The 25,568-nt window shown below is 40.8% G+C and overlaps 1 protein-coding gene across 2 annotated transcripts in view; it reads right to left on the reverse strand.

Moving 5' to 3' along the window:
- Nucleotides 1–280: 280 nt before the first annotated feature.
- Nucleotides 281–25,568, reverse strand: part of slc33a2 (solute carrier family 33 member 2) — a 29,389-nt gene continuing 4,101 nt past the window's right edge. For both annotated transcript variants that reach the window (XM_085367169.1, XM_085367168.1), the window contains exons 3-6: nt 14,892–15,039; nt 8,808–8,908; nt 6,087–6,196; nt 281–2,329 (exon numbers count right to left, since the gene is read on the reverse strand). In XM_085367169.1, coding sequence (XP_085223295.1) covers nt 2,132–2,329; nt 6,087–6,196; nt 8,808–8,908; nt 14,892–15,039 — 557 coding nt within the window. In that variant the 3' untranslated portion in view covers nt 281–2,131. The remainder of the gene's footprint in view (nt 2,330–6,086; nt 6,197–8,807; nt 8,909–14,891; nt 15,040–25,568) is intronic.

The raw sequence follows: 25,568 nt of genomic DNA on the forward strand, positions 1-25,568 counted from the left end.
TGCCATGTAAGCTGGTTTAATCCTCCTTCATAGCATTTGTTGTGTCATTAAAGCTGTATGGGGTTGGGGATCATGTGACATGGGGCCTATTGACTTCTGTAGCCCTTAGCTAGGACACAACAGAGAGCCAGTGTGGTTTTCAGGGTTGCCACAAGTCAAAAGTGGATTTTCAAAGGCAGGTGTTCCCTCAAAGACCACATAGGACCTTTTTTTTCTAGAATAAAAACGTGATAAAATTCAATAACAGGAAGACAAAAATAGACTCAACGTTTTACTCAGCAGCTTTATTTTTGTGCAAATCTCAGGCAACACAGTAGCTGAGAGACAAGAGATATGCTTTGCTTATACGTACCACAAGTCATCGGACCTGGCTACATGGATAAAAGAGTACAGATGTGCTATGGCATCCCTTTATGTGCCATGTGAGTGAAAGCAGTCTTTTTTTATTTAGATAAACGTGCTGAGGTTACTGCCTTTATTTAAAACCAGTCCATCGTTGTCCAACAATGAATTTTAAGACTTAATTTCTATTATTACATTCAGCTATGTGAAGGATTTTACTTTTATTCTCACCGAGCCTTGTAAGAAAAACATTCTACATTGCTGTTTCATTCGTATATTATAACTGGAGAAAATTATTTTCTATAGGATACAGTACCATAAAGAGTTACAGCATATAGAGCGTGTAATATTGTGCATTTGATATTTTTTTAACATGAAAAAACACAAAAAAAGTACAATGTTGTCAAGAACTGCAGTTTCCCAGTGATGTTGGTCATTCAAGTTTTCTTTAATAACAAGTTCGATTCAAAGGTGAGACGAGATGGCACCATGCAGTGTGTAAGGCTGAGGTTTCCTACAAGAAGCCAAGTGAAGGATGAATGTATTTGGTAACAAAAGAAAAGAAGTATTAAGGAGTATTGTACTCTGCAAAGAAATGAAACAGAATACAGTCAGGTCCAGTCCAGTCGGCTTGTGCTTGGACAGAGACGCCCTTTGTTGTTTGTTTGCAGTTTTACTCTAAAAGTCCACAAATGGATTTTTTTTTTTAACGAAGCAGTACAGATTTGATTTGAATTTAGACTTTCAGCTTTAATTTAACATTTTACCTTACTGTGCTATTCACAGAGCTATTCTACTTTATTTAAGCTATGTTGTGCTTAATGTTTTGGCTGCTGTGACACAGTATTTTCCCAAGTTTTAGGATAAATAAACGATAAAATATTAAGTGTTTGGGTATTACAGCCATGTAACAAACAGTTTATCCACGTTCCTGGGCTACATGAGCTGTATGGTCCTCATTATTTCCCCATAATATACGACCCTGACTGTAAATACTAAATCTGTAACTCTTAATTCTTTTTTTTTTTTAATGAGAAAGTCCCAGTAAATATGACTCTACATTGGTTAATTGTTAGATAGCATGTTGTATGTGTTGCCGCTCTACTCAGTCTGGCTACTCTGTATTTGCCTCCTGTGCATCGTACCATACAGCGTTGATACGAGGTAGCAATTTTTTTTTCCATTTACAGCTGTAAACCATACAACCCAGGAGAATGATTAACAAATTTACATACAGTTCATTATGACCGAACAAGCATAACAAAGAAGCAATATTGCTTTTGGCTACAGCTCTTATTGCTGTCTTATGACAATATTAAAATAGCTCAGATGATTTTATAAAAGGCTTTGATTTTTTTCCCCTTTGATTCCAAGTGATTCTTTTAGACTCCAAACTGCCCAACATTATCCACACCTCATCATCCTCCCTTCAGAAAACTCTACACACTAATCCTTACCTACCCAGTATCTGCAAGCCTCGCCGTACTCCAGTATTTTTAAGACTTTATATATGCAAAAATAAAATATCGCAAATCTGCCAGGGACATGATGTGCAATTAAGAAAACACTCAACAAGAAAAAAACTCTGTGACAGAGTACTTAAATAGCATGGCTGATTTTCCATTAAAAATGGCTGAGATAAACTTATTCAAGATCTCGTAAACTGAAATGAGTTTCTGAAGTCATGTGAGTTACATTTAACAGGATTCAAGAGCTTTTTAATGAGTCCAAATACTCAAATTATTTCACCACTGTTTCAGAACCTAAGCCAGGATGTTTCACCCTGATCTCATTTGGGCTGCTGGTGTTCCCTAAGAGCACCGGTGAAGGTAGCTGTCCACACGTGCAGGGCCGTTCCGGCAGAGAGGGTGAGGAAGAAGAGGAAGGCAACTTGGAAACCAAACCAATCCACCAAGCCTCCGGCCAGAGCGCTGAACATCAGCTTCCCCAGCACCTCGAGAGTAGCCAAGAAACTGTAGTGGGTCGCCTACAGGGAGAATTGGCAGCCGAGAGGTAGGATGAGGGGAAAAGAGATTAAAAGGGGAAGGTAAAGTAGAAGGAAGTGAGAGGAGAGAAGGGGAAATGGAGAGTTTGGGAAAGAAAGACACATTGTGAGTAAAAAGAGATAGCAGTATTGGGAGTAGAGTGCAACACAGTTACAAAAAAAAACAACAACAACGTGAGACTTCATCCTATCCACCAGCACAGCTTATCACCTTCTGTCTCTTAGGCATTAACATGGTTAACACAATTAACCACTACAGGGAGAAACAGGGCGAGAGATTTGATCTGAAAACTTCTGGGAAAAACAAACTGCAAAAGAAGAGAAAAATCCAAAATGCTGGAATACTGGAAGAGAAAGCGTGAGATCATGGCCTGAGATGATGGAAAAAGGCCAAATGAAGCAGGCTATCTGATCTCAGCCTTAGGCTTTCAAGAGCGGAGTGAGAGAGGGAGAACAAGAAGGAAAAAGATTACCTAATCTCCCCAAGCCTCCTCCCTCTGCCCAAGAGCAGCAGGTAGCTCTGACAAACATGGAACTCTAGTGACACCTAGACCATTACCTGAGCACATTAATTAAAATTAAGAAAAGCAGAATTCATTAGAACAAATGCTTCGAGTCCTATAATCAGAATACATTTACAAGAAGCCTGCACTGTTAATTGTGAATTTCCCAACTCTGGGGCTAATAAAGAAATCTTATCTTATCTGACAAAGAAATATTTTATCTACAAATTAGTTTTTGTGTTACAAGAGGAAAAAGATACCACACTTAACGTTATAGGACGTTTTTACAACTTTGTCGGGTTCAGAATTGTGTTTTTGTTTGCACACTGTCAACGAGATAAACAAGGGTAACATTACAATCCCTTAAATGTCCCGTGCTGCAAGAAATACTCGTAAGTGTTTCTTACTAAGTGACTAAGTGTTTCCTGCATATTATTTGTATTACTGTAGGAACAGAGCCATGACAGTTAGTCCAATAATTTATCAGCAGATTAACCCTTAACTGGGATCACTTTGATTTCTGTTTTTTGTTAAAGCAAAAACATTTAATATTCTCTGCAGTAGGGCTGGGCCATATTATACCGTTCACGGTAATACCGGTATAATGTTAGGCAATGATAGGAAAATGAAATATCGCGACAGAATATGAGTAAAATGCGCATGCGCAGTGCCTTTGTTTTCATACACACATGGCAGATTGTTGAGTGAAACAGATGAACCAGAATTGGTTTGTAAAAATGGTGCAACTTCAGTGATGTGGAACTGGTTTGGTGTTTGTCCGTCAGATACACGACAAAGCACATTTTTTTGCAGAACATGCAAGCGGCCGTCGTTATTGTCGTATATGTCGGACTAAGATGCTCTTAAATCTGGGAGTAATCTGGGTCCTAAACTCCGTATGTTTCAGGTCAAACGAACACTGCAGCATCACTGAGAGTTAAAAACTGTCTAAATTCTTTCATCTTTAATAAAACGATCAGCATTGCTGCTTTACCAGGTGTAACTATGAAGTTTAACTTCCAGGCATCCATGAAAACAAAATTTATTACATTTAATGGAGTTAGAAGTTAGCAGAAGCTAGCGGAAGTTAGCTCGCTAGTTTCGCTAGTTACCTAAGCATGATATTGCATGTTCTGACTGATTTCTGAAAAAATTCAAACGTACAGCTCTGCTTTCACTTCCAACATAAATGAAGACAGGAAACTAAACAGCAGTGACGTTTGTAGGGTTACTGAAGTTGGGCTAGCTGGTATATAATGATGTGCTACGTGATCGCTAGCGACACAGCTATGTTAGCATAACATAAACAGTGAAGCTGGAGGACGAACACTAACACTTTTCCACTTATAAAAGTTAACGTTAAGGTTCCTGATAGTTAGAGACAAATGCAATCGCATGGCAGGATGCTGTAAACGGACCAAACTTCAGTCAGGAGAACAACTGAGATAATCCATCCACAATACGAGGTTAGTTATACTGCAACAACATGGGAATAGAGCGGTTGCCAAAGAATTCAACATTAATGAATCAATGGTACAGAAGTGGAGGAAGCAAGAAGAATGAGTTTAATAAAGTTTGATTTATCTGACTGCTTTGTTTCACTTAATGTGCCTTATAATCCCGTGCACCTTATGGTCCGAAAATGCGTACTGCACACTGCAGTTTAATGTTGCAAAGCACCTCTTTTTAACTTCAGTGGATATTATACATGGTTATGCTCAGGATATGTCAGCCCATTTCTACTGGAAATGCCTTTTGGTTAAACTTTCAGCAAGGAATTTGCATTTGCACTGTTACATTTTTATAAAGCTTTAATGTACATAAAAACCAGCTTCTTGTTTAAGTGAAAATAAATGGAAGGTTGTCTTTTTGCGCTAGTAATGTTGTGGAGTTGTATTTTGTCTCGCATCAATTATATCGTCAGTTATATCGTTATCGCAAATTTTCAAATATATATCGTGATAAATATTTTTGGCCATATCGCCCTACTCTACTCTGCAGTTCACTACCGTCTTTTCTTTTCTTATTTATGACTTTTTTTTTAGATTTTGGAGAATGGACCATGCTCACTAAATCAGCTGAGGGCATTTCTCACTGGAAAAAAACAAAGACTGAAAATCATATCAGAATCTGATGAGTGGTGAGTGGGGTCTGTGGTCTGCAGGCTGAGGTAGAGCGCTCTGAGAGCCTGTGTAACCACAGTTAAGTGAAGTGCCTTTATTCTGAGCAACTTGTTTAACGGATTCGGTTTCTTTCTCCTGGGGATCGTTAACAAGCACTCACAGTATCAGTTTTCTGTTACTGGATAGCACTACCTTCAGTAACGCACACATTTACACACCAAGCGCAGGTGAGCTAATGCTCTCCTCTCATGTATGTACACACAGACCAAAATCCCACACCGACACTACAAAGAAAAACAGCCAGTCTGTGTCATGAGAATCTCTCAGATTAACCTCTGCTCTCCTTGTGAAATGCTGTACTTGTTCTCTCTCCTTTCATTAAGTTAAATTTCATAACTGGATCCTGGTGTCTGTGCTTCAGCTTGTGATTTTTTTCCCCTTCATCTTTCTTTTTCACTTTAGGACTGACAGCAATTTAAATGATAATTTGTCACCTTCAGAGATTGACTGAGTGACGTCTGAATGGCTGTGTGAAAAACGATCACCTCCAGGCAACGCTGGCCCAGATACGACGGGGACAAAAGGAGTTATGTCAAAGAGGAGAAAATGAGCAAGGAGAGGAAAAAATTCAGAGTTGGAAAAGAGAGCGTTTAAAAGACTAGAGAATGACAAAGAGACAGGCAGTAGGAGGGACAATGTCAGCAAGGGGGCCAGCAATGCAAGGAAACTGGGGCTGCTGAAACTTGACATTTTCCAGGTGGAAACAGCTGATGAAAACTGACAGGTACAGGTGACAAAAGGTATGGCACTTAATGCTGAAAGATTTCCCTCTCCAGCATCACTTTGACAACCAAAGGAAATGAGCTAACATTACATAATTTAACCTAAACAGAGGTGGTTGGGGGGGGGGGGGGGGGGGGGGGAGAAAGACAGAGGGTGAAAACAATGAAAAGACTGTATTGTTGGCTTGTTGAGCCACAGGAGACCTAACAGTAAAGCACAACGCAATAAACATTAAAAAAGATGATGACAACAGAGCAAAACTTGTACATGAAAGCAGCCCTGGGCTAGTTAATGAGCTTGTTGGCGGGAATGGACAGAACTCCTTTTTACCTGAATGCTTTCCTCGGCCCTCTGAGTGCAATGCATCATGGTAGTGAAGGTGAGCGTGGTGATGAGACCACCCAGGAAGTGTTGAACACTCATGCTCAAGACTGCCATACCTGAGAAAGCACACACACGCAAGTAAAATGGATCAAAACCAGCCTTGACGCATCTGAGTCTAACTACAATAAGACAACAGAAAACCCAGCAGTTCCTTTTCTGAAAGCAGGCAGAAAGCTTGCAGCTTTACACGTCGTTTTCTCTGCTACACTACTCACTTTACAATTCTATGTTAAAGTGAAAGCAGAGAGACAAAGCAGCGAGAAACGGTAATCTGCTGAAGTGCAGCTCCCCCCCCTCAGTCCCAGTCCCCAAAACACATGTAGTGTATCCTCTGAGGGGAAGTGGCAGAGCAGTGTTAGTGGGGAAACAGAGGAACCACAGAGCCTATCTGTCTCTGCTCCCACTAACACTGAATTATTCACTCAAGCCGCCAGAGTTTTTGCCGAGCAAGACTCTTCAGTCAGCGACATAAGACTGGTGGAGTCAAAAAGATACACCGACTGATCAGACTGGAAGAACGGGAAGCGGAGGGTTATCATGTAATATTGAAAAATCTGAAACTGAATGTTTTTTTTCTGTTTTGAGGGTTTTTAGTCAAGTTTTCCTGAAATCTTTGTTCTGGGTTTAAAATGGAGGCGGGAGATGCCTCTACTTTGAGTTGGAGAAGCTTGATAGGGTAAGAGACGGGCTCAGGAGGAGATGAATGGTGTGAATGTGAATCCCGACCGGCTGTTCAGCGCAATCAGATGTGTCATTCAGACATTAATAAATGAATAACTGTCTGGAGGGAGACCTCTCCTACAGACGTCCTCCACGTCATGCATTAAGACTGAACGCTTGAACTATAGGCCACTGGTTAACACAAGGTCTAACAGCATTTGAAACTGCCAGTGACATTAGTACCAGGCTTTACATCCAAAGTTTGACCTTTCAAACTTGACCCACTTTTCCTTCTAAGGGTTCTTCACTTGTCATACAGCTGACACAAAAAGTGTTCAAAATCTCAAACATTTTATATTGTAGTCATTCATGATTTCAACAACTCTCTTTTCCCCAATCTTCCTATTTTAGTTGCTCCCATTAAGGGATCCCAATAGGATTGTTCGCCTCCATCTAACCCCTTGCATTCTTTTCCGTCACTCCAACACTCTGCATGTCCTCCTTGACTACATCACGAATCTTCCTCTTTTCTTCCCGCCTGGCAGCTTCATGTTCAGCATCCTTTGTCCAATAATCCCACTATCCCTCCTCTGCACATGCCAAAACCATCTCACCCTTGTCTCTCTGATATCCTCATTTCTAATCTTGTCCATCCTGGTCACTAAGCACCTGGCACCTGTCTTTCTGTCAGGGCCGCCATCTCCAAACTACACATCATAAAAGGACTCACTACCAAGTTGCAAGCCTTTCCTTTCCCTCTTGCTGCCCTCACCTGTCACAAATCACCCCTGACACTTTCCCCCATCCACTCCAACCTGCCTGCACCCTCTTGTTCACCTTTCTTCTGTACCGTCTGTTGCTTTGGAGGGTTGACTTGAGATATTTAAAATCATTATACCTGTCTCTCTCTCTCATTCATACACATGTATTCTGTCTTACTTTTGCTGACTTTCACTTCTGTTCTCTTCAGAGCACACTTCCACCTAACCAGGCTCTCATCCATCAGCTCTCTACTTTCACTACAAAGCACAATGTTATTTGGAGACATCACAGTCTCTCCATAGGCTCCAGCTAACTTCATCTGTTAGCCTGTCCATCACCACTGGAAACAAGAAGGGGTTCAGGGCCCATCCCTGATGTAATCGCACCCCTCACTTCAGACCCACCTGTCACTCCTACCACACACTATACAAATTGCCAGTTTAAAGAAGAAGGTTTTGGAAGCCCTACTTCTAAACGTCTCTTGTTATATATCCGACTGGAGCGATGACGTGTTAGGCCAATGACTACAGGTCAGCTTCAAGTGCACATGGAAATGCATTAAATCTGAATGAATCTACTGAAAGATTTACATCTTATCCTGTCACAACAAATGTCTAATGTAAAACCCTGCTACCGAAGTCTTACTTAACCTCAATATCAAGTTACTTTCCTGTCACTGTCACTATAAACAAACAAAGAAACAAATAAATAAATAAATATCAGCTGCTTAACCACAGAACTAACACTCATTTTACACATATCCAGAACCTAAATGCACTAGCAGAAATACCATAAAACAATAGCATTGCAGTAAACCTGGGGACTATCATTGCTTGTGTCTTGCTGAGCCTGCCATAAGCACTGAACAGCATTATTTTTGCTGACTTCATTCCCTGCTGATAAAACTGTAACTGTGGCCACTGTTAGGCTTTGTAGCTTCACTGTGTTTGGTGTGTGTGTGATATTATTCACTGCCATTCACAATTTTTAAAACAAAGAATATAAAGATTCTAGGTTAATACGGGTCAGTGAGTATTAACACTTGTTTATTTGATTACTGCATATATGCTCATTGACATGATGACCAAACATGTAGCTCTTTGTTTTCATTGCCCGCTTCTGTCATATTTACATCAGAGCACCAAACATAAACCGGACTAAATAATCCAGAATTGTAGCATTTGTTAAAATATTTTGAAATCATTTACTTTGTGACCATTGTCTTATTGTGGGTTTGCTTCTCACCTTTCATGAGCGGTGATGGTTCGAGGACAGTGAGCAGAGAACTCTGGAAGACCATGCTGATTGTTCGCAACACAAACACGCGCCGCATCAGGGCCCCGATGCTGAGGAAAAACCAGCAAACAAGAAGATCATCAAAGAGCTGTTAACTAACTTTTAAGTGTATTGATGAGCAGTGTGATACCTGATGAAAGCCACTCCAAGCTAATATCATTAAATTTAGAGACACTTTGTTTGTTTCTTCGCATTTCACAGACGCACGCGCGCACACAGTTACATACGTGCACGTGCATAAGTAAACAAGTCCCCAGACACTAATTGATTCCCTGTTAGTGCAAGAAAATCATCCCCCTGTGGGTCTGGTTCATGACGTAATCAATAACCTAAGGAGATCCCCAGCATGAGAAAGATAATTAATCACTGTTAACATACATAAAAACACACACACGCACTCACACTGTTGTGTGACATCAGGGATTAACAATGCCAATCACTCAGAGGATACCTGCCACTCAAGGGACTGTGTGTGTTTGTTTATGGGGTTTTTTTGCATGTAATTATTTATGTGTTTTAAAAAAAGGTTGTGAGAAAGAAAGGGACACACAAGACAGGTTATCTGATTTAGTTAGGTAAGAAAATCTGAATTTATCTTTCATATTCAGACAGACTCTTTAAACATGTCTGCCAGTATAAATGTGACCGGAAACGAGGAGAAATAATGGTTCCCAAATAGATCTGTACCAGGGCTGTCGTGATTATATTTTCCAGCGGAGCTATCGACTATATTGATAAGTTATTTGATTACATGATTAATGGATTAAAACCTGTGCGTTTCAAAACATCTCAAAACCTAAAACCCAAGTTGATGCCATAAACTCTTTTAATTTAAATGTATTTTTATTTCTGTTCAAGACCCCCCCCCTCTTTCTTCTTTCACTCTTCCCTGTATCTTTATCTGGCTCTCTCTTCCCCCTGCACCCAGCGTTTCCTTACCTCTCTACTGGAAAACCAATCCTGCATCATTCACATGCTAAAGACATTCTTCTCTCTGTTGCTCCTTTGCCTCCCTTCTCAATGACAGCCTTTCATATCACGCGCTCTCAAGAGATGCTGAGGGATGTGTGTGTGTGAGAAAAAGAAACCTCCCTGGCTGCCACCTCACACGGGCCAGGCCCAGATAAGAATAACTACGTTCTCAGGTTGCCAGGGGCAGTTGTAAAGGGGGTCACTCACTGACCACTCAGCCGTTTCTGATGGTAGTGAGGATATACCTTCCAACGGAGCTTTTAGAGGAGGAACAACAGCCCAGCCTAACTAACAGCCCTTTCTGTGTGTGCGTATGTGTGTGTACGTGCAGGTGATGAGAAGTAGTAACCAAGTGGAGGAGCTGAGTGTACGTACAATCAGAAACTAGTTTTAACACTGAATCTACTACACATTTGTCATAACAGACCCACAGGCACAAACCACTGCTGTGCAATGATGTGATTTCACTTTTTAATTCTCACAGCTTGTAAAATCAAGTTAAAACTAAGGGGTTATCTTCAGCGGTCACATGAGAAAGCATCATACCAAAAATAAAAGAAAAACAGTTCATACTTGAGAAAAAGAATTCTTGATTCTCACAAAACAGGAGATGATTATACGAAATATTCACTCCACCTGTACAGGAATGGACTGTGAGAATCCAGTAAAAACATCACTTTTGCAGAAGACACACTTTCAAGCCAGAGTGAAGCATGTCAAGGACAACCCGGAAAAAGATTATGCAGACTGGAGGCCATCCTTTGGTCGGATGAGACAAAACTAGAACCACAGTACCTGCAAAGAACCCACACAGGGACAGGGAGAATGTGCAACCCCCACGCTCAAACCCAGAGCTTTACACACAGTTCAAATAAATTACTACTATACATTTCAGGGGAAGACAGTTTGAGACTGGATGAAGCCAGTGATTTATTTCCCAATGTACAGTCTTTGAATTTTATTGTACAATGGTTTTAAACCTAAAACATCACCAAGAATACTTACTAAGTATATTTTGGGTCAGTGCAAAACCTTGCAAAATGAAAAAAAGATTGGTAATGAAAATGATGGCTTGTACAAATTTAAAGGTATAATTTCCAGGCTAAATCTGTCTATCTTGTGCAAAATAACACATTTAGAGAGTATTCTCTGTGTTGTGAGGGTGTGAAGATTTTACCGCCTTTACAAGTTACATAGGTGTGAAATGGAGAGGGAGAGTGAAAGATCAAAAGCCAAAGTATGACAATGACATCTTTTGAAAGCACTTTCCCTAAAAAAAAAAAAAAAAAGAAATTTTTGCCTTTGGAGGCTTTCTTTGTGTTTGCTAGTGTCACCTGACAAGTGGAGAAAGCCTGGAATCCAAGTGGAAGAAAAAGGACAAACAGACTGACATAAGAGAGAGCACATGGCAACTGATACATGTCAACAAACAGGCAAGCAAACACACTCATACAGCACTGACGCAGATAACAAAACAGGGCAACAGAGACTTTGCTTATCCATTAGCTCGTCATTATACCATGTACATCTAACATATGCTAATTACTTTATGCACATAGGTGCAGAATGTTCTAATCAGCAAAGATGTGAATTAATAGCAAGAATAAGGATTTATATTAAGACTACATCACTGCATGGAGTGGGAACTAACATAATATCCTCTGTCCAGGTATTGTTGTTAGTCACAGTTCCCATCGCATCACAATGGCCATAGGCAGGGCCGTCCTACAAAGTGATTCTATAGGCAGATCGAATAATCTTACATAACTGTGGTCAGGTGCAAATGGCACAATTTTATGTCATCTGTATTTAACATGGAAAATGTTTAAACATCATATTATTAACACAAAAGATGTTTATTCAAATACACCAGAGTCTATGGAAATTTGTCTTTTTTTATTATTGTAAGATTGACAGGTTTTGTTTTTTTTCCTGAAAAGGTTTTTGGTATAAACAGTAATTAACAAATCTCATAACTTTACGAATCTTTAAAAAGTTTTATAGATTACTTTTTTGGCTCCTCCCTTCAAGAGTCACCAGAGTGGATCATCTTCCTCCATCTCACCTGATCTCACCCCATTCCTAGCATCCTCTTCTGTCACACCAACCCTCCACATGTCCTCCTTCACCACAGCCACAAATCTTCTCTGTGGTCTTCCTCTTTTCCTCCTGCCAGGCAACTTAATCTTATCCAGTATCTGTACTCTATACATGCCTAAACCATCTTGCCCCTTTTTGTCTCCAAACTGCATCTAAGCTGTCCCTCTGATGTACTTGTTTCTAATCCTATCCATTCTGGTCACTCCCGGTGAAAAGCTGAGTATCTTCAACTCTACCACCTTTCTTTTTGTTAGTGTCACCATCTCCAATCCATACATCATAGATGGTCTTGCTAACATCTTGCAAACCTTCACTTGCCACTTTCCTTCTGTCATACATCACCACTAACACTCGTCTCCACCCACCCCACCTTTCCTGCACTCTCTTCTTTACCTCTCTTGTGAACTACTGTCCATTGCTTTGGACGGTTGATTCCAGGTATTCAAACTCCTTTACTACCCTTCTCCATTCCATAAGCATTCTGTCTTGCTTCTGACTTTCATTCTTCTTTTCTCCAGAGCATACTTTTACCTCTGAAGTCTATCTTCCACCTCTTCCCTACTCTAACTACAGATCACCATTACCATCTATAAAGACCATAGCGCACAGTCTTCCTTCCTGACTCCTCTGTTAACCTATTCATCACTATTGGAAACAAGTAAGGGCTAAGAGCAGATCCCTGATGTAATCCCACCCCTGACAATGTTTATTCATCTCAAACTGTTGTAATTTACAATTGAATGTTCTAACAGGTACCTGTCTGTCACCTGTAGCAGAAAGTCTAGCATCTTATACCTGTCTGTAAAGGTGACAATTAAAAAAACTAGGTGGATATTGTGTCAAACTTGAGGGGTCCTTGTGTGTGTGTTTGCATTGTGTCTTTGCACACATCAGTGTTTGTCTGATGGATTTGCTGCTCATGTCCACGCTCCAGAGAGAGGGTTCCCATGCTCTCAAACAAGGCAGTGTTTACTTAAATTACTGCAAACCATATAAAGAGTGATACGAGGCTTAAAACATGAGATAGAGAAGTAAAGGAGACAGTCAGTGCACACAAAATCACAGACGAAAATAATGGTGGGTAAGTAATTTCTTGACAGCCACTCTTCCACTTAGACCCTTTCTGATAAAGCTTCAGTGAACAGTAGGTGAAACAAGTGAAGTGAACTTTTTCACCAGTTTCCTCAAATTTTTAAGGACTCACTACATACACACAAAGCACAATTTTTAAGGCTAATAGCTCTTTGAGAATTGTTTGATATTTCACGTTATGAAACCACTCTGGCCTATGCAACACTGCATACTGTGAAAAGTATTACTACTGTTTATTTCACCATCCTTAGTTAATCAGTGTGTTTACTGGACTATTATTTTGTCTCAGTTTTACTGAAGTAAACACTAAAAAGTAATTAACACTGGAAATACTCAAAGTCATTATAAATTTACAATAAATACTGGAGTATTATAAAAGATTAGCACTATAGGACACTTTACTTTAGTTTCCATATAATGGCCCAGTACTGTACTCTCACAACATGCATAGTGTTCAGAGCACAAGTTAGCGACATGTTGTGCTCAAGTATCTGCACTAAAGAGGTGATTGTTTTGTGTGTGCGTTATGCTTGGACACCAGATGTGAAACCCATCCAACAAGACTAACACCTGGGCTCATCGGATGGTGATCATGAGAACACATGGCTACATCAAAAGGGAATGGGTTCTTCAAAGGGGAATGTTTTGACAAATAGTATGACGTTGAAGTCTGACCTAGCTAAAAGTAATAAACTACAAACGAGAGAGTACCATTTTATTAGAGCTGAATACCTGCTAGAATGGAGGCAGGAGGGGGAGGGCACAGTAGGCCATTCTCTATAAATTAAGACCCCCCCTCCTACCGCCCGGTGTGTCTGTCTTTAATAGGGTTTGATTTTGTTTGTCTACTGTTTGCATCCCCCAGGGCATTTTTGTCTCTTTTTTGTCTGAGCTTTGGGTTTATTGGAACTGCTTTTCAATAAACTCTTTTATGCAATTTAAACTTGAATCTACAGTGGTTTTTGTGTATTTTCTGACTACATTAGTAATAGTTTAAGATTTTTGTTTAGAGAGTAAATCAAATCTTCACCTCCAATTTTTGAAACAACAGAATAGCCTTGTTGGTGCCTATCAAACTATTATCTCTGCAGTTTATTCTTGGATTCAAAGAAAGAAATGGGTAAAAATTATGTGTTTTTGGTACAGCCTGCTTGTAACAAAGTACCTAAAGCTACAATTTAAAATTGGTTCTTTGCTACAGTTGTCTGTTATGTATAGAAAAATTACAGGTTCATCTCTTGAGTAAGGAGTCTTTTTTATGTATGAATGATTCAGGGGACAGTGTTATGTGGCTTAACAAAAAACAACTAAACAAAAATAAGAAACCCCAACAACATACTCTGAAAATGGTCAGGTTCAAGGACGAGACCGAAAATGAATGACAAAGCAGTCAATGTCCCAAGAAACATTTTATAGACCTTCAGAAAACCCAAAGAACTATTGTTCAAGACCACTTTAAAAAGTGCACAGTACTATATAACAGAAATGGATAGACCTATAAGAAAGTGATTTTGCAATGTCTTCTTGGATTGATGGTGATGGACTTTTTTCAGTACTCTTTAGCACTTGATATTAAATAATCGATTAACTGAAGAAACCTACCTGCCAGGTTAGTTCATGATTAAATATCTTAGTTTCAAGCCCAGGTGACTATTACACAGTTTCATGAAGAATGTGGAGTTAGTAACATGCAATTTAAAGTTTTTCACAGGCATTTTACACATTTTTCAAGGGCAAACACCCCCCAAAGACGCCGCTTAAATTGAAGGGTTTTGCAAAGTGAGACCACTTAAAAGAGTCACAAAATATTTCTGCCACAGAAAGGCCATGGTGAAACCAGTGATAAATGATGGTGCTGATGAAGGCTACCTAAACTGAGCGAGCAGCAGGCCTCCCAGGGACGATCCGCAGATGGAGAAACCCATGGCGATGACGCCGTTCCAGAAGCCGAGCTCCCTGGCAGTCATGTGGTGATCCAACAGGAACAGAGGAAACATGGTTACTGCACCCTGCTCACCTGCATACACAGTGATAGTAGACAGAGGTGGACAAGAAGAAGACGTCCAAATGAATGATGAATTAAAATGGGTGAAGGGTCAGGGTGGTGGTTTAGGGGTTGTAGGATACAATGAGTAAAAGACGCATTATCTACCGTATACATCTGACTAAGCATTGCTATTTTCACCAACGGTAAATATAAGAGACACTTTCTGAATACACATGCCTATTCCAATCACAGTCAAATATTATGAGGGTGCTGTATCAAACTGTTTAGCCTGCAACACTGAAAAATAAAACATGGTTTTCCTGGGATGACGACTGCAGAATCAAATGCGGAACATGTGGCGCACCCAGGCCTATTCCTGGAAAGTGTCAATAATAGATGCCTGACAAGAAAAAGAATACCCTCAGTCACTTTATCAAACGGGGGCCTAGCACTTTTCCTAAAGCACAAAAAGGAAAACACAACAAAAACACAGAAACTTCCACAGATGAAACAGACCGCACAAAGACCTTTCAGTCAAAATAAAAAGTTTCTGTCAGGCAGTAAGACTTTCTCTGTGTGGTATTGAGTGTGGGGGTAATGTTCTGCTGAACATTACAGTAAAATATTCAGTGGTGCCGACTATACGCCATTATTATATTAATGGAGACTGACTTCAGAAAGACAGTGGGACCAAGGAGCTGTATGAGTGACAGCTTGGCTCCCAGACTGCTGTCAAATACGACACAACACAACCGACGACTCACTCACTCAGTCAGCCAGGAGACAAACAAAAATAGAGAACGAAGGGGGGGAAAAAGACAGATGAAACAGACTGAAATGAAAAAAATAATAAGAGAAAGCCGAGGAGCTAGGTAGGGAGTGCAGCAGCGGAATTAGAGTGTCACTGCCGAAACAGCGGTGTGACAAGCCTGCGGAAATTCGGGGAAGGAAACGTGGATTCTCCACGTCTCCCTCCTCTGTCACTCATATTTTACTGCTGGAAATTTGCATATGGTTATCAGAGATGGGAATGACCATGTTCGAGCTTGTCCTGAAAGGTCATTTAGTCAGAAAGGATTACTTCTAAAACAAAAGTGTTTGACTGTAAAATATTTGTTGTTTAGTGCTTCAGAAAATATGCGAAACTGACCCAAGAACTGCCACTGCAGCAAATCTAAAAAGGTTTCTTACATCACACAAAGGAGGGAAACCCCATAAAATGTGCAGATTTTAATAGTGGTTGATTTATATTGCTAACTTGAAATGAATAAGTCACATGTACTAACAACACATAAAACCAGAAGTTTAAATTTCACAAAGGATATCCAGAACTTGTGCATAAATCATAATAATAATTAAGGAAAAATAATATTACACTGATGCATCACTAAAAATTAATCAATGTCTCACTATTTCAAAACTATTTTTACAATAAATCTAAAAAAGTTTGACTAATTATAGAATGGATTCAGAACAATTTTGACAATTCTTCAAGGAGCAAATTCAGATTCAGAGCAGAATGTTTTTGGGTTCCCGCCACACAAATGTAAAGACATGATGCTTTCCCTTTTTCTACATCCTGATAAAGTAAATATTTTTGAGTGCTGGTTGTAAAAAACAAAACAAAAAACCCCCCAAACAAACAAAGAAAACCCAAGCCATATTTTACTGCAGTCAAAGCAATTAAACGGTGGCGAAAAGGGAAAATCTGAGTAAATGAGTGGTAACAACGATGCTGCAGACATTAAAATCCTTGAACTTTAATGCACCTCGTGAGGAAAAAAACCAAAACACTGGAGATCATATTAGTTTTGATCATTGGTATCTTATAGAGATTACACTCATGAACAGTGACACAGGAATTTATTGTTTATTACAGTATGGCACATTTTTTTCAGCGGTCAAGTGCAACTTAAACGGTATAGCAGCAAATTTCTACAAAAAACAGTAAAATCCTTTCAGTCCACGCACTCCGTGGGTGATGTCTGTGCATTACTCACATTTTAATCTGTCATCCTCTGTGCTGAACTGTTCTGAGTTGCATCAACTGAGCAATAACCATGTTAGTCATAATAAAGTAAACACTGGCAGCAGCAGTACCCATGATGCCAGAGTTGTTTACCCATGGTTCTGCGCTCCTGTGCCTGTCTGTCTGTTGTTCAGCTCAAAGCTCAGAGCTTTCACAGTCCTGCCTTCAACTAATTATTTCTTTAAAGGGGGGAAGGGGTGGTAACATGCAGGCATGCACACACACACAAAACAAGGCTGATTATTCCTTTCTATAAATATTCTCAAAGCAACAATTGTCCATTTCAGCAGGGATTTCATTAAACATCCGCTAAGATTAAACAGAGTGGAGGGAAAATCAGAACGAATGGAACAAGACTGAAGGAGAGAGATGGCAAGAGAAGAAGAAAGTGAGGAGGGAGAAATAAAGAAAAGGTGAAAAACTAAGAGAAAACAGGAATACAAAAAAAAAGAAAAAAAGGACGAAGAAAGAAATAGGTGAAAAGGGCAAATACATAAAATACATAAAATGATATGAGTTAAACATGACTGGAGAGATAGGACAGGGATGGAGACTGCTAGAGACAGAGGAAGAGGAGGAGGGGCAGATGAACAGAGACAATGTTAGGAGGTTAGTGAAGAGGAAACAGAGGAGGAATGGCAGGCTCAAAGAAAAGTGTTTACAGAGAGAGCAGAAAGACAGCATTATTTAACATTAAGAGTGACAGCATGAAGGAAGCTCTGTTTATTCTACTAATTTAAAAAGTGCCCTATAGTAGGGTGGTGCAGATGGACAATGATCTCTGGGATAAGCAACGATCTCTTGACAACCAAGAGAATGTTTTGTTTTCTCATCAAAGCATGAAATTATTACCATCAATATTGCATTCATATGACAGTTTATCATGTCTCCTCAACTTTTTAGCTCTTGGTGTGAGTGGCCGTGAGAGAAAAACTGTAGGTGAAGAGTACAGGACAGACAGATGAGCTACTTTAAACATACATAAAGAGGTTGGAAGAAATCAAAAAGAGCCAGGCAAATGTTATGACATAATACTGTTTTAGCTGTCCAGCTGATATCTGTCCACTTCTGTTAATTACAGCAGACAACAAAGCTCTCCTGCTGGTATACTTTGTTATTTCTCTTTGTGCTGGAAGTGGGAAATAAGCTCCCCGGTGTGTCTTTTCCTCTCTTTCATCAGGAGCAGTAACACTGTTGTTTTTTGGGGCACACAGTATGAATCAGGGTGGGTGGCTAGCAAGTGCCAGTGCACAAACGAATAACAAAAATACAAAACCTGGCATTGATCGATGACACTGATGACTCATATCATTCTGATAGATATCAAAACCATTCAGTGAACCCACGTGCCCTATGGATGGAGAACAGATGACAAAAACATGCCATCATAGGATAAAAGTGATCAGATCAAGCAGGACAAGTGGGCCCAAAATATGCATAACAGAGATTTTCTCACTGAACTGGTCAACTTTTCCTTAACTCTTTACCCCCTTAAAAGTCTACTAGGAATAACCTTTGAAGCTCTCTTCTGAACTGAGAGGTTTCTGTCAGATGTCAGGCCTGCTTATAGAAAATGACTGTGTGTCCATGAGAAGTGCATCGGCTAGCCTTGGAAAAACCTGAAAACTATTGGTCATTAAACCACGTATTTATTGAGATATACAGAAATATCAAAAAAGCGTCATTAAGGATATAGGGCAGGTCATCAAATGTCGCCTTTATGGGGGAAAGAGTTAAGCCTCTCGGTTGTCTGTATAAGCGTGTTTGCAGCAGACAGGGGATAACTGGTTATACGTATAGGGATCACAGACAGATAAGCTTGAGATGAGGGGAAAAGGTCAACGAGGACATTGGGGTGAAATGCTGACATTCATGCTGCACCTTAAACAAAAGAGCTGGCAGAGCAGGTCCAGGAGAGATCACCGAGGACACACAGTCAACATTTAGTGACCCTTTATCACTCCCTGGTGAAAGCAAGGTAAAAGGAGACAGGTTCATACATACTACATGTCTCAGCAAAGCACTACACACACTCTCTCACACACACACTCACACACACAAACATAGGTATAAACACACACACATACACCTTCAGCTCTTTGGGTTCCCTCAGGACAGAAGAGTAAACAGAACCCTCTCTGAACACAATTACATATAATCCTGTGTATATTAAGCTATTGACACAAACAAGTCCCTGCAGATCGATGCAGATGTTCCCCATGGCCCGTAGGTCTCACGAACACTGAACGATACATCATCACTCCAACTCAAACCTGCTACATTACTGGGCTGCTTATGCTTGTCACTTGTGTTTATTTTCTGAGTGCAGTATTACTATGCACATCCTTTCCATCTTAAGGCAGCTGCACAGTTTCCATTTAGGTTTTTAAAGCATTTCAAGCAATCAGGGGAATATCCTCAATAGTTGTCAATTAATAAAGGCAGCTGATGTTGATTTCAGTTCATTAAGGCAAATCAATCATAAATACCTGTGGTTCATGTGGTAAAAAGGAGGATTTATATCTTTAAATGTCTAAAATGATCATGCACCCATGGATAAATGTGTTTATTTCTCTTTCCATTTTGCTCTCCGTTTCTCAGGGCGCCATGTGGCGGTTGTTCATTAATTCATCCCCTCCTTCAGCCTCCCTTCCTGCAGGCCTTCCTTTTCCCTCTGGAAAATAACCCCCACTCTCTCTCCAAGTTTTTCTCTAAATCTGCTAGCTAAATCTAATGCAGCAGTGCTGCATTAAATTCTTTCCTTGCAAACCTTATATATTTTTTAAATTGCTGAGGCATTGATGCAACTTTGTGGTTATCCTGGAGGCATTAGTTAATGGTGCCAATGAGCTGTATCACAGTACACTGCTGCAGTTTCTCATATTATGTTTCCTAAATTCATATATCCTCAAAGCCATTTTTTGAGCAGGAAATGCTAAAGTTAAAAGCAGGAACAAAGCTTCACTTCTACTGTTCATCCATCCATCCTTACACCTGAGCTGTTTCCTGGAGAAAGTCACCAGGGTTCACACTTGTCAAGCATACAGGGCCTCTGTTTGACAAGTGGTGGACTGCAAATTGCTGCTCTGATGTATTTATTTAGTATTTAAAAATTCTACTTATTATAAATAAAGGTGGCACAGGCACACTTGTACAGCAAAAAGTGCTTATATGGACACACAATCAGATTTTAACTTCCTCTATATTTATCTATTCATACACACTAAAGCATCTGTATTCCAAGGATAGAAAGCTGACTTTTAGTGTCTTTAACACATTCACATACATATAGTATCTAATAAATCAGTTCGCCTTATACCCACACTGATGTCCAAACACTCTTTTGTTTAGCCACGTGCACTCGTAGTATCGTGACTTAGCTAAATGTGTTTTCCTATGGATCAAATTCCAGCTTATCCGATATTTAATGAACTGATGTAAAGGAACCTCATGGAAGTTTGCTAACAACCAAAGTGACCAAATGCACCATGGGAATATTGGATGACAGCAGGACATCAAAATGTTTGTGTCCAACACTGAGCTTATTTGGAACTCATATCCACCATTGTTTGTCTCTTTTTTTTTTTGGCTTTTTCCCCCATTTTCTCCGTCTGCTTCCCTCCCCCTCGCTCCCTCCGTCCATTGCTCTACCCAGACAGTTCTCCCATCATGCCTGTAGCCTCAGATGGCACAGGGGTCACAGTTCATACACAAGGCTGCCAATGATTGGCCACAGTGTTGGACGCAGCACAAACTCAGAGTTCATTAGGGATAGATGAGGGAGAGGGGTGTAACACACAACATACCCACATAGCCCTTGAACAAAAACAATACTGTCTCACATAGGCAATTATGCTGGCACATCTAGGCCTAATCTAAAATATTACACAACCATTTATTTTTTGTAATGCAAAGAAGGGGGATGTTTAAATCAAACCAATATGAAAACCTAACAAGTGAGAAGACTTTAAATGTATATCAAAGGCATTTATTGCTGTTATCATTAGCATCAGCCAATGGCATGCACGTGTGTGTGTGTGTGTGTGTGTGTGTGTGTGTGTGTGTGTGTGTGTGTGTGTGTGCATGCTATGTAACGGAGAGAGTGTGGGGTGTGGAGGGGGATGCTCCCGAGACAGATTAGGGGGTCCAGCCAGCCTTCATATTTTGTCTAGTAGTATCGTCTGCTGGGGCTTATCCGATTACTGAGCCACCCTTAACACTCTCCCAAAACACACACACACACACACACACACACACACACACACATATATATATATGTACATATACACACACACACACACATATATGTACATGTATACACACACACACACACATATATGTACATGTATACACACACACACACACATATATGTACATGTATACACACACACACACACACACACACACCTCAAGACTATGAAAATATGAGGAGACAATTATATTCCCACCACCCACGCACAGTGTAAACACACGCACAGAAACACACATCACCAGGATGCGCCATCTTCCATTTCAGGTTCTGAATGCCACAGACACAAAGACACTCTAATCCTTACATAATCCCCTTCTGCTACCAAACACCAAACTCTGGCCACATCAACTCTCTCTCCCCCCATACACACAAGCTCAACTATTTCAAAACTACTTTAATTTTTTTCCCTTTCTTTTCTTTTTCTTTGCTTCTTGTTGGAAGAAACTTGTTCAAATTCAAAACTGTGCATTCAATTAAGAATGCATTTTCATCTCAACTTTGTATGTGTGTCACTGTGACTTTAAAAACAACTGCTTTATCTGTCTAACGTCTCCATTTCCCAATGTGCACGCAGGACATGCCTTGCAAGGATCACTTCTCTAACTTCTTCACTGCGCTTGTGAGTGCAGTACTCACAGAAACACCACCAGAGACATCTAGTGGTGATCTTTGGGCCCTACATCAACACAGCAGCGACTTCAGAAATTCAAACTGGGACGAAAAAGGGCTTGTTTCTAAAAATTCTGCATTTTATTGCCTCTGGAAAGTTAGACTGGACTGAACAGAAAAGAAATAAAAACACTTGATTTGTTTAAAAATCTAAAATTGGTATTATAATCAAATACAGCTCTATGTTTAATACTTATTTATCCTATACCGGGACTTGGTACAGCCTCTCAATTCATCCATTCTCTTAAACAAGCCTCCCTTTAAGCTTTGCGCTTATGGGCCTCTCATCACTAACAGAAGGTTGAGCAGCAGGTGGGTGGGGTTTCTGTACTTGCACCCATCCATCCATCCATTCTCATCCTTTTTAGGTTCGGGGGTGGGGGATGACACAAAGACACAGACAACCATTCGCACTTACATTCACACCTATGGGCAATTTAGAGCTTTCAATCAACCTAAATTGCATGTCTTTGGACTGTGGGAGGAACCCACGCAAACACAGGGAGAACATGCAAACTCCACACAGAAAGACTGGTGGAATTAAACTCAGGACCTTCTTGCTCTGAGGCAAAAGTGCTAACCACCGTGCCACCATGCCGGGTGCCACTTGCAACTTTTACCATGTTAAACCATGTTAGAGGTATTTCCTACCTTTGACATGATACAAAGGCTGAGAAAACTGCTAAACTCATACATAAACTTTTTGATATAATAATCCGACACTGCAATAGTATAGACTCGCTGGCCACTTTGTTAGATACACCTGTTCAACTGTTTACTAGAACATATCTAATCAGACAATCATATGGCAGAAACACGATAAACTTAGGCTTGTAGACATGATCGAGTCAGCCTACTGAAGTTGAAGTGAACAGAAAGAAATGAATTTAAGGGTCTTTGAATGTGTCATGGTTGTTGGTGGCAGACTGGCTGGTCTGAGTATTTCAGGAGCTGCTTATCTACAGGGATTTTTTTTCCAAACAATCATGTCTAAAGTTATGGAGAATGGTCGGAAAAGGGAAAATATCACAACGTTTCCCAACCAGAAGCCGTGGGTGGATAAAACCATCCGCGACGCTCTGAGATCCCGCACCGCTGCCTACAACACGGGACTCATGACGGGGGACATGGACCCGTACAAAGCCGCGTCATATAACGTGCGGAGGGCGGTGAAAGAGGCGAAGCAGCGCTACGGGAGGAAACTAGAGTCACAACTCCAACAGAGTGACTCTAGGAGCCTGTGGCGGGGACTAAGGACAATAACGGACTATAAAGCACCAACAACCGGTATGACGAACGCGGCCGTGACTCTGGCAGACGAGCTGAACACTTTCTATGCTCGCTTCGAGGCTGCAGCTAAGGTCTCCAACAATGCTAGTGTTAGCGGCGCTAACGGCTGCAGACAGGAAGATACTGCCAGCACCGGAAACGTGCTCGTCATCTCCGAGCATGAAGTAAGGAGAGCCTTCAAGAGAGTGAACACCAGGAAAGCAGCAGGACCAGACGGCATCCCAGGTCGTATCCTAAGAGACTGCGCATACCAGCTAGCTCCTGTGTTCACTGAGATATTCAACATCTCTTTATCTCAGTCGGTGATCCCCACATGCTTCAAAGAGTCCATCATTGTTCCTGTCCCGAAGAAACCCCACCCTGCTTCTCTCAATGACTATCGCCCTGTAGCCCTCACCTCAGTAGTGATGAAGTGCTTTGAACGCCTGGTCAGAGACTTCATCATTTCTTCACTACCAGACACACTGGACCCACTACAGTTCGCTTACCGTCCAAATCGTTCCACAGACGATGCCATCTCTCATCTCCTCCACACATCACTCACTCACTTGGACACTAGAAGGGGAATTATGTTAAAATGCTCTTCATAGACTACAGCTCTGCATTTAACACCATAATTCCCTCCACACTCACCACCAAGCTGGAGCATCTGGGACTCAGCTCATCTATGTGTCAGTGGATCTCCAACTTCCTAACTGGCAGACCACAGGCAGTAAGGATGGGCGGACATGTCTCAGCCTCCACCACTCTCAGCACTGGAGCCCCCCAGGGGTGTGTTCTGAGCCCCCTGCTGTACTCTTTGTACACATATGACTGTGTGGCCACTACCAGCTCCACCACCATCATCAAGTTTGCTGACGACACCGTCGTGGTGGGCCTGATCTCTGATAACAACGAGACGGCCTACCTGAAGGAGATTAGGAATCTGGAGAACTGGTGCCAGAGGAACAACCTCCTTCTAAACGTCAGTAAGACAAAGGAGCTGATAGTGGACTTCAGCACTAAGCAGGAGAGGAACTACCAGACCCCCGTCATCAACGAGTGCCCAGTGGAGAAAGTGGACAGCTTCAAATACCTCGGAGTTCACATCACGCAGGACCTGTCATGGTCCTGTCACATCAACACTGTGGTGAAAAAGGCCCGACAGCGTCTCTACCACCTCAGACGCTTGAGAGACTTCCAACTGCCCTCCAAGGTGCTCAGGAACTTTTACTCGTGCACCATAGAGAGCATCCTGGCGGGAAACATCTTAACCTGGTTCGGGAACAGCACCATGCAGGACAGATGAGCTCTACAGAGGGTTGTGCGGTCAGCTGAGCGCACCATCCGCTCCGAGCTCCCTGACCTGCACTCAATCTACAGCAGGCGGTGCTGGACCAAGGCCAGGAAGATCGTGAAGGACCTCAGCCATCCCAACAACAGACTGTTCTCTCTGTTGAGGTCAGGAAAGCGATTCCGCTCCCTGAAGACCAACACAGAGAGACTGAGGAGGAGCTTCTTCCCGCAGGCGATACGGTCTCTCAATCACACCACCACACAGTACTGACCCACACATACAGTTCTTACACACACACTGGACTTTCTGGACTTTGGTTTTGCACAACACTGGTCACTATATTCTTCATTTCCGGTTAATACTTGTACAGCTGCTGTTATTGTGTATATATTTATTTATATTTAGATTTCTTCATACATTCTTATATAGTTCTATATTGTGTATTGTGTATTTTGTTGTACAGTTATTTTATTTTCAACTTTAATTTATATATTTATCTTTATCTTATTCTTCCCAGTTAAATTTACCCTTCATTCTAATTTGTGTTGTACAGTTATTTCATTTTTAACCTTAATTTATATTTTATTCCTTCCTAGTTAAATTTACCCTTTTTAATTTTTCATATTTATTTCCTATCTTATTCATAGCCTTTTCCTTTTTTGTTCTCTTTAGGTCACGAGCAGTTGTCCAAGCATTTCACTACATATCGTACTGTGTATGACTGTGTACGTGACAAATAAAATTTGAATTTGAAATTTGAATTTGAATATCCAATGAGCAGCACTTCTCTGGGCTAAAATACCTTGACACTGACTATGTCAATACCCATATGACCATAGTGAACTCATCTTTTTGGTACACTGGTTTCTTGAAGATGACAAGGAGTTCTTTGTACTCAAGCGCCCTCCAGAGTCACCAGATTACAGTCCAAAAGAGCACCTTTGGGATGTAGTAGAACAGGAGATTCACATCATGCATGTCCAGCTGACAAATCTGCAGCAACTGTGTGATGCTACTAAGTTAATATGGTCCAAAATCTCTGA

Source organism: Diplotaxodon limnothrissa, linkage group LG12 (assembly GCF_057381915.1).
Source record: "Diplotaxodon limnothrissa isolate DT_005_m linkage group LG12, D_limnothrissa_male_GT1.1, whole genome shotgun sequence".
Classification (NCBI taxonomy): domain Eukaryota; kingdom Metazoa; phylum Chordata; class Actinopteri; order Cichliformes; family Cichlidae; genus Diplotaxodon; species Diplotaxodon limnothrissa.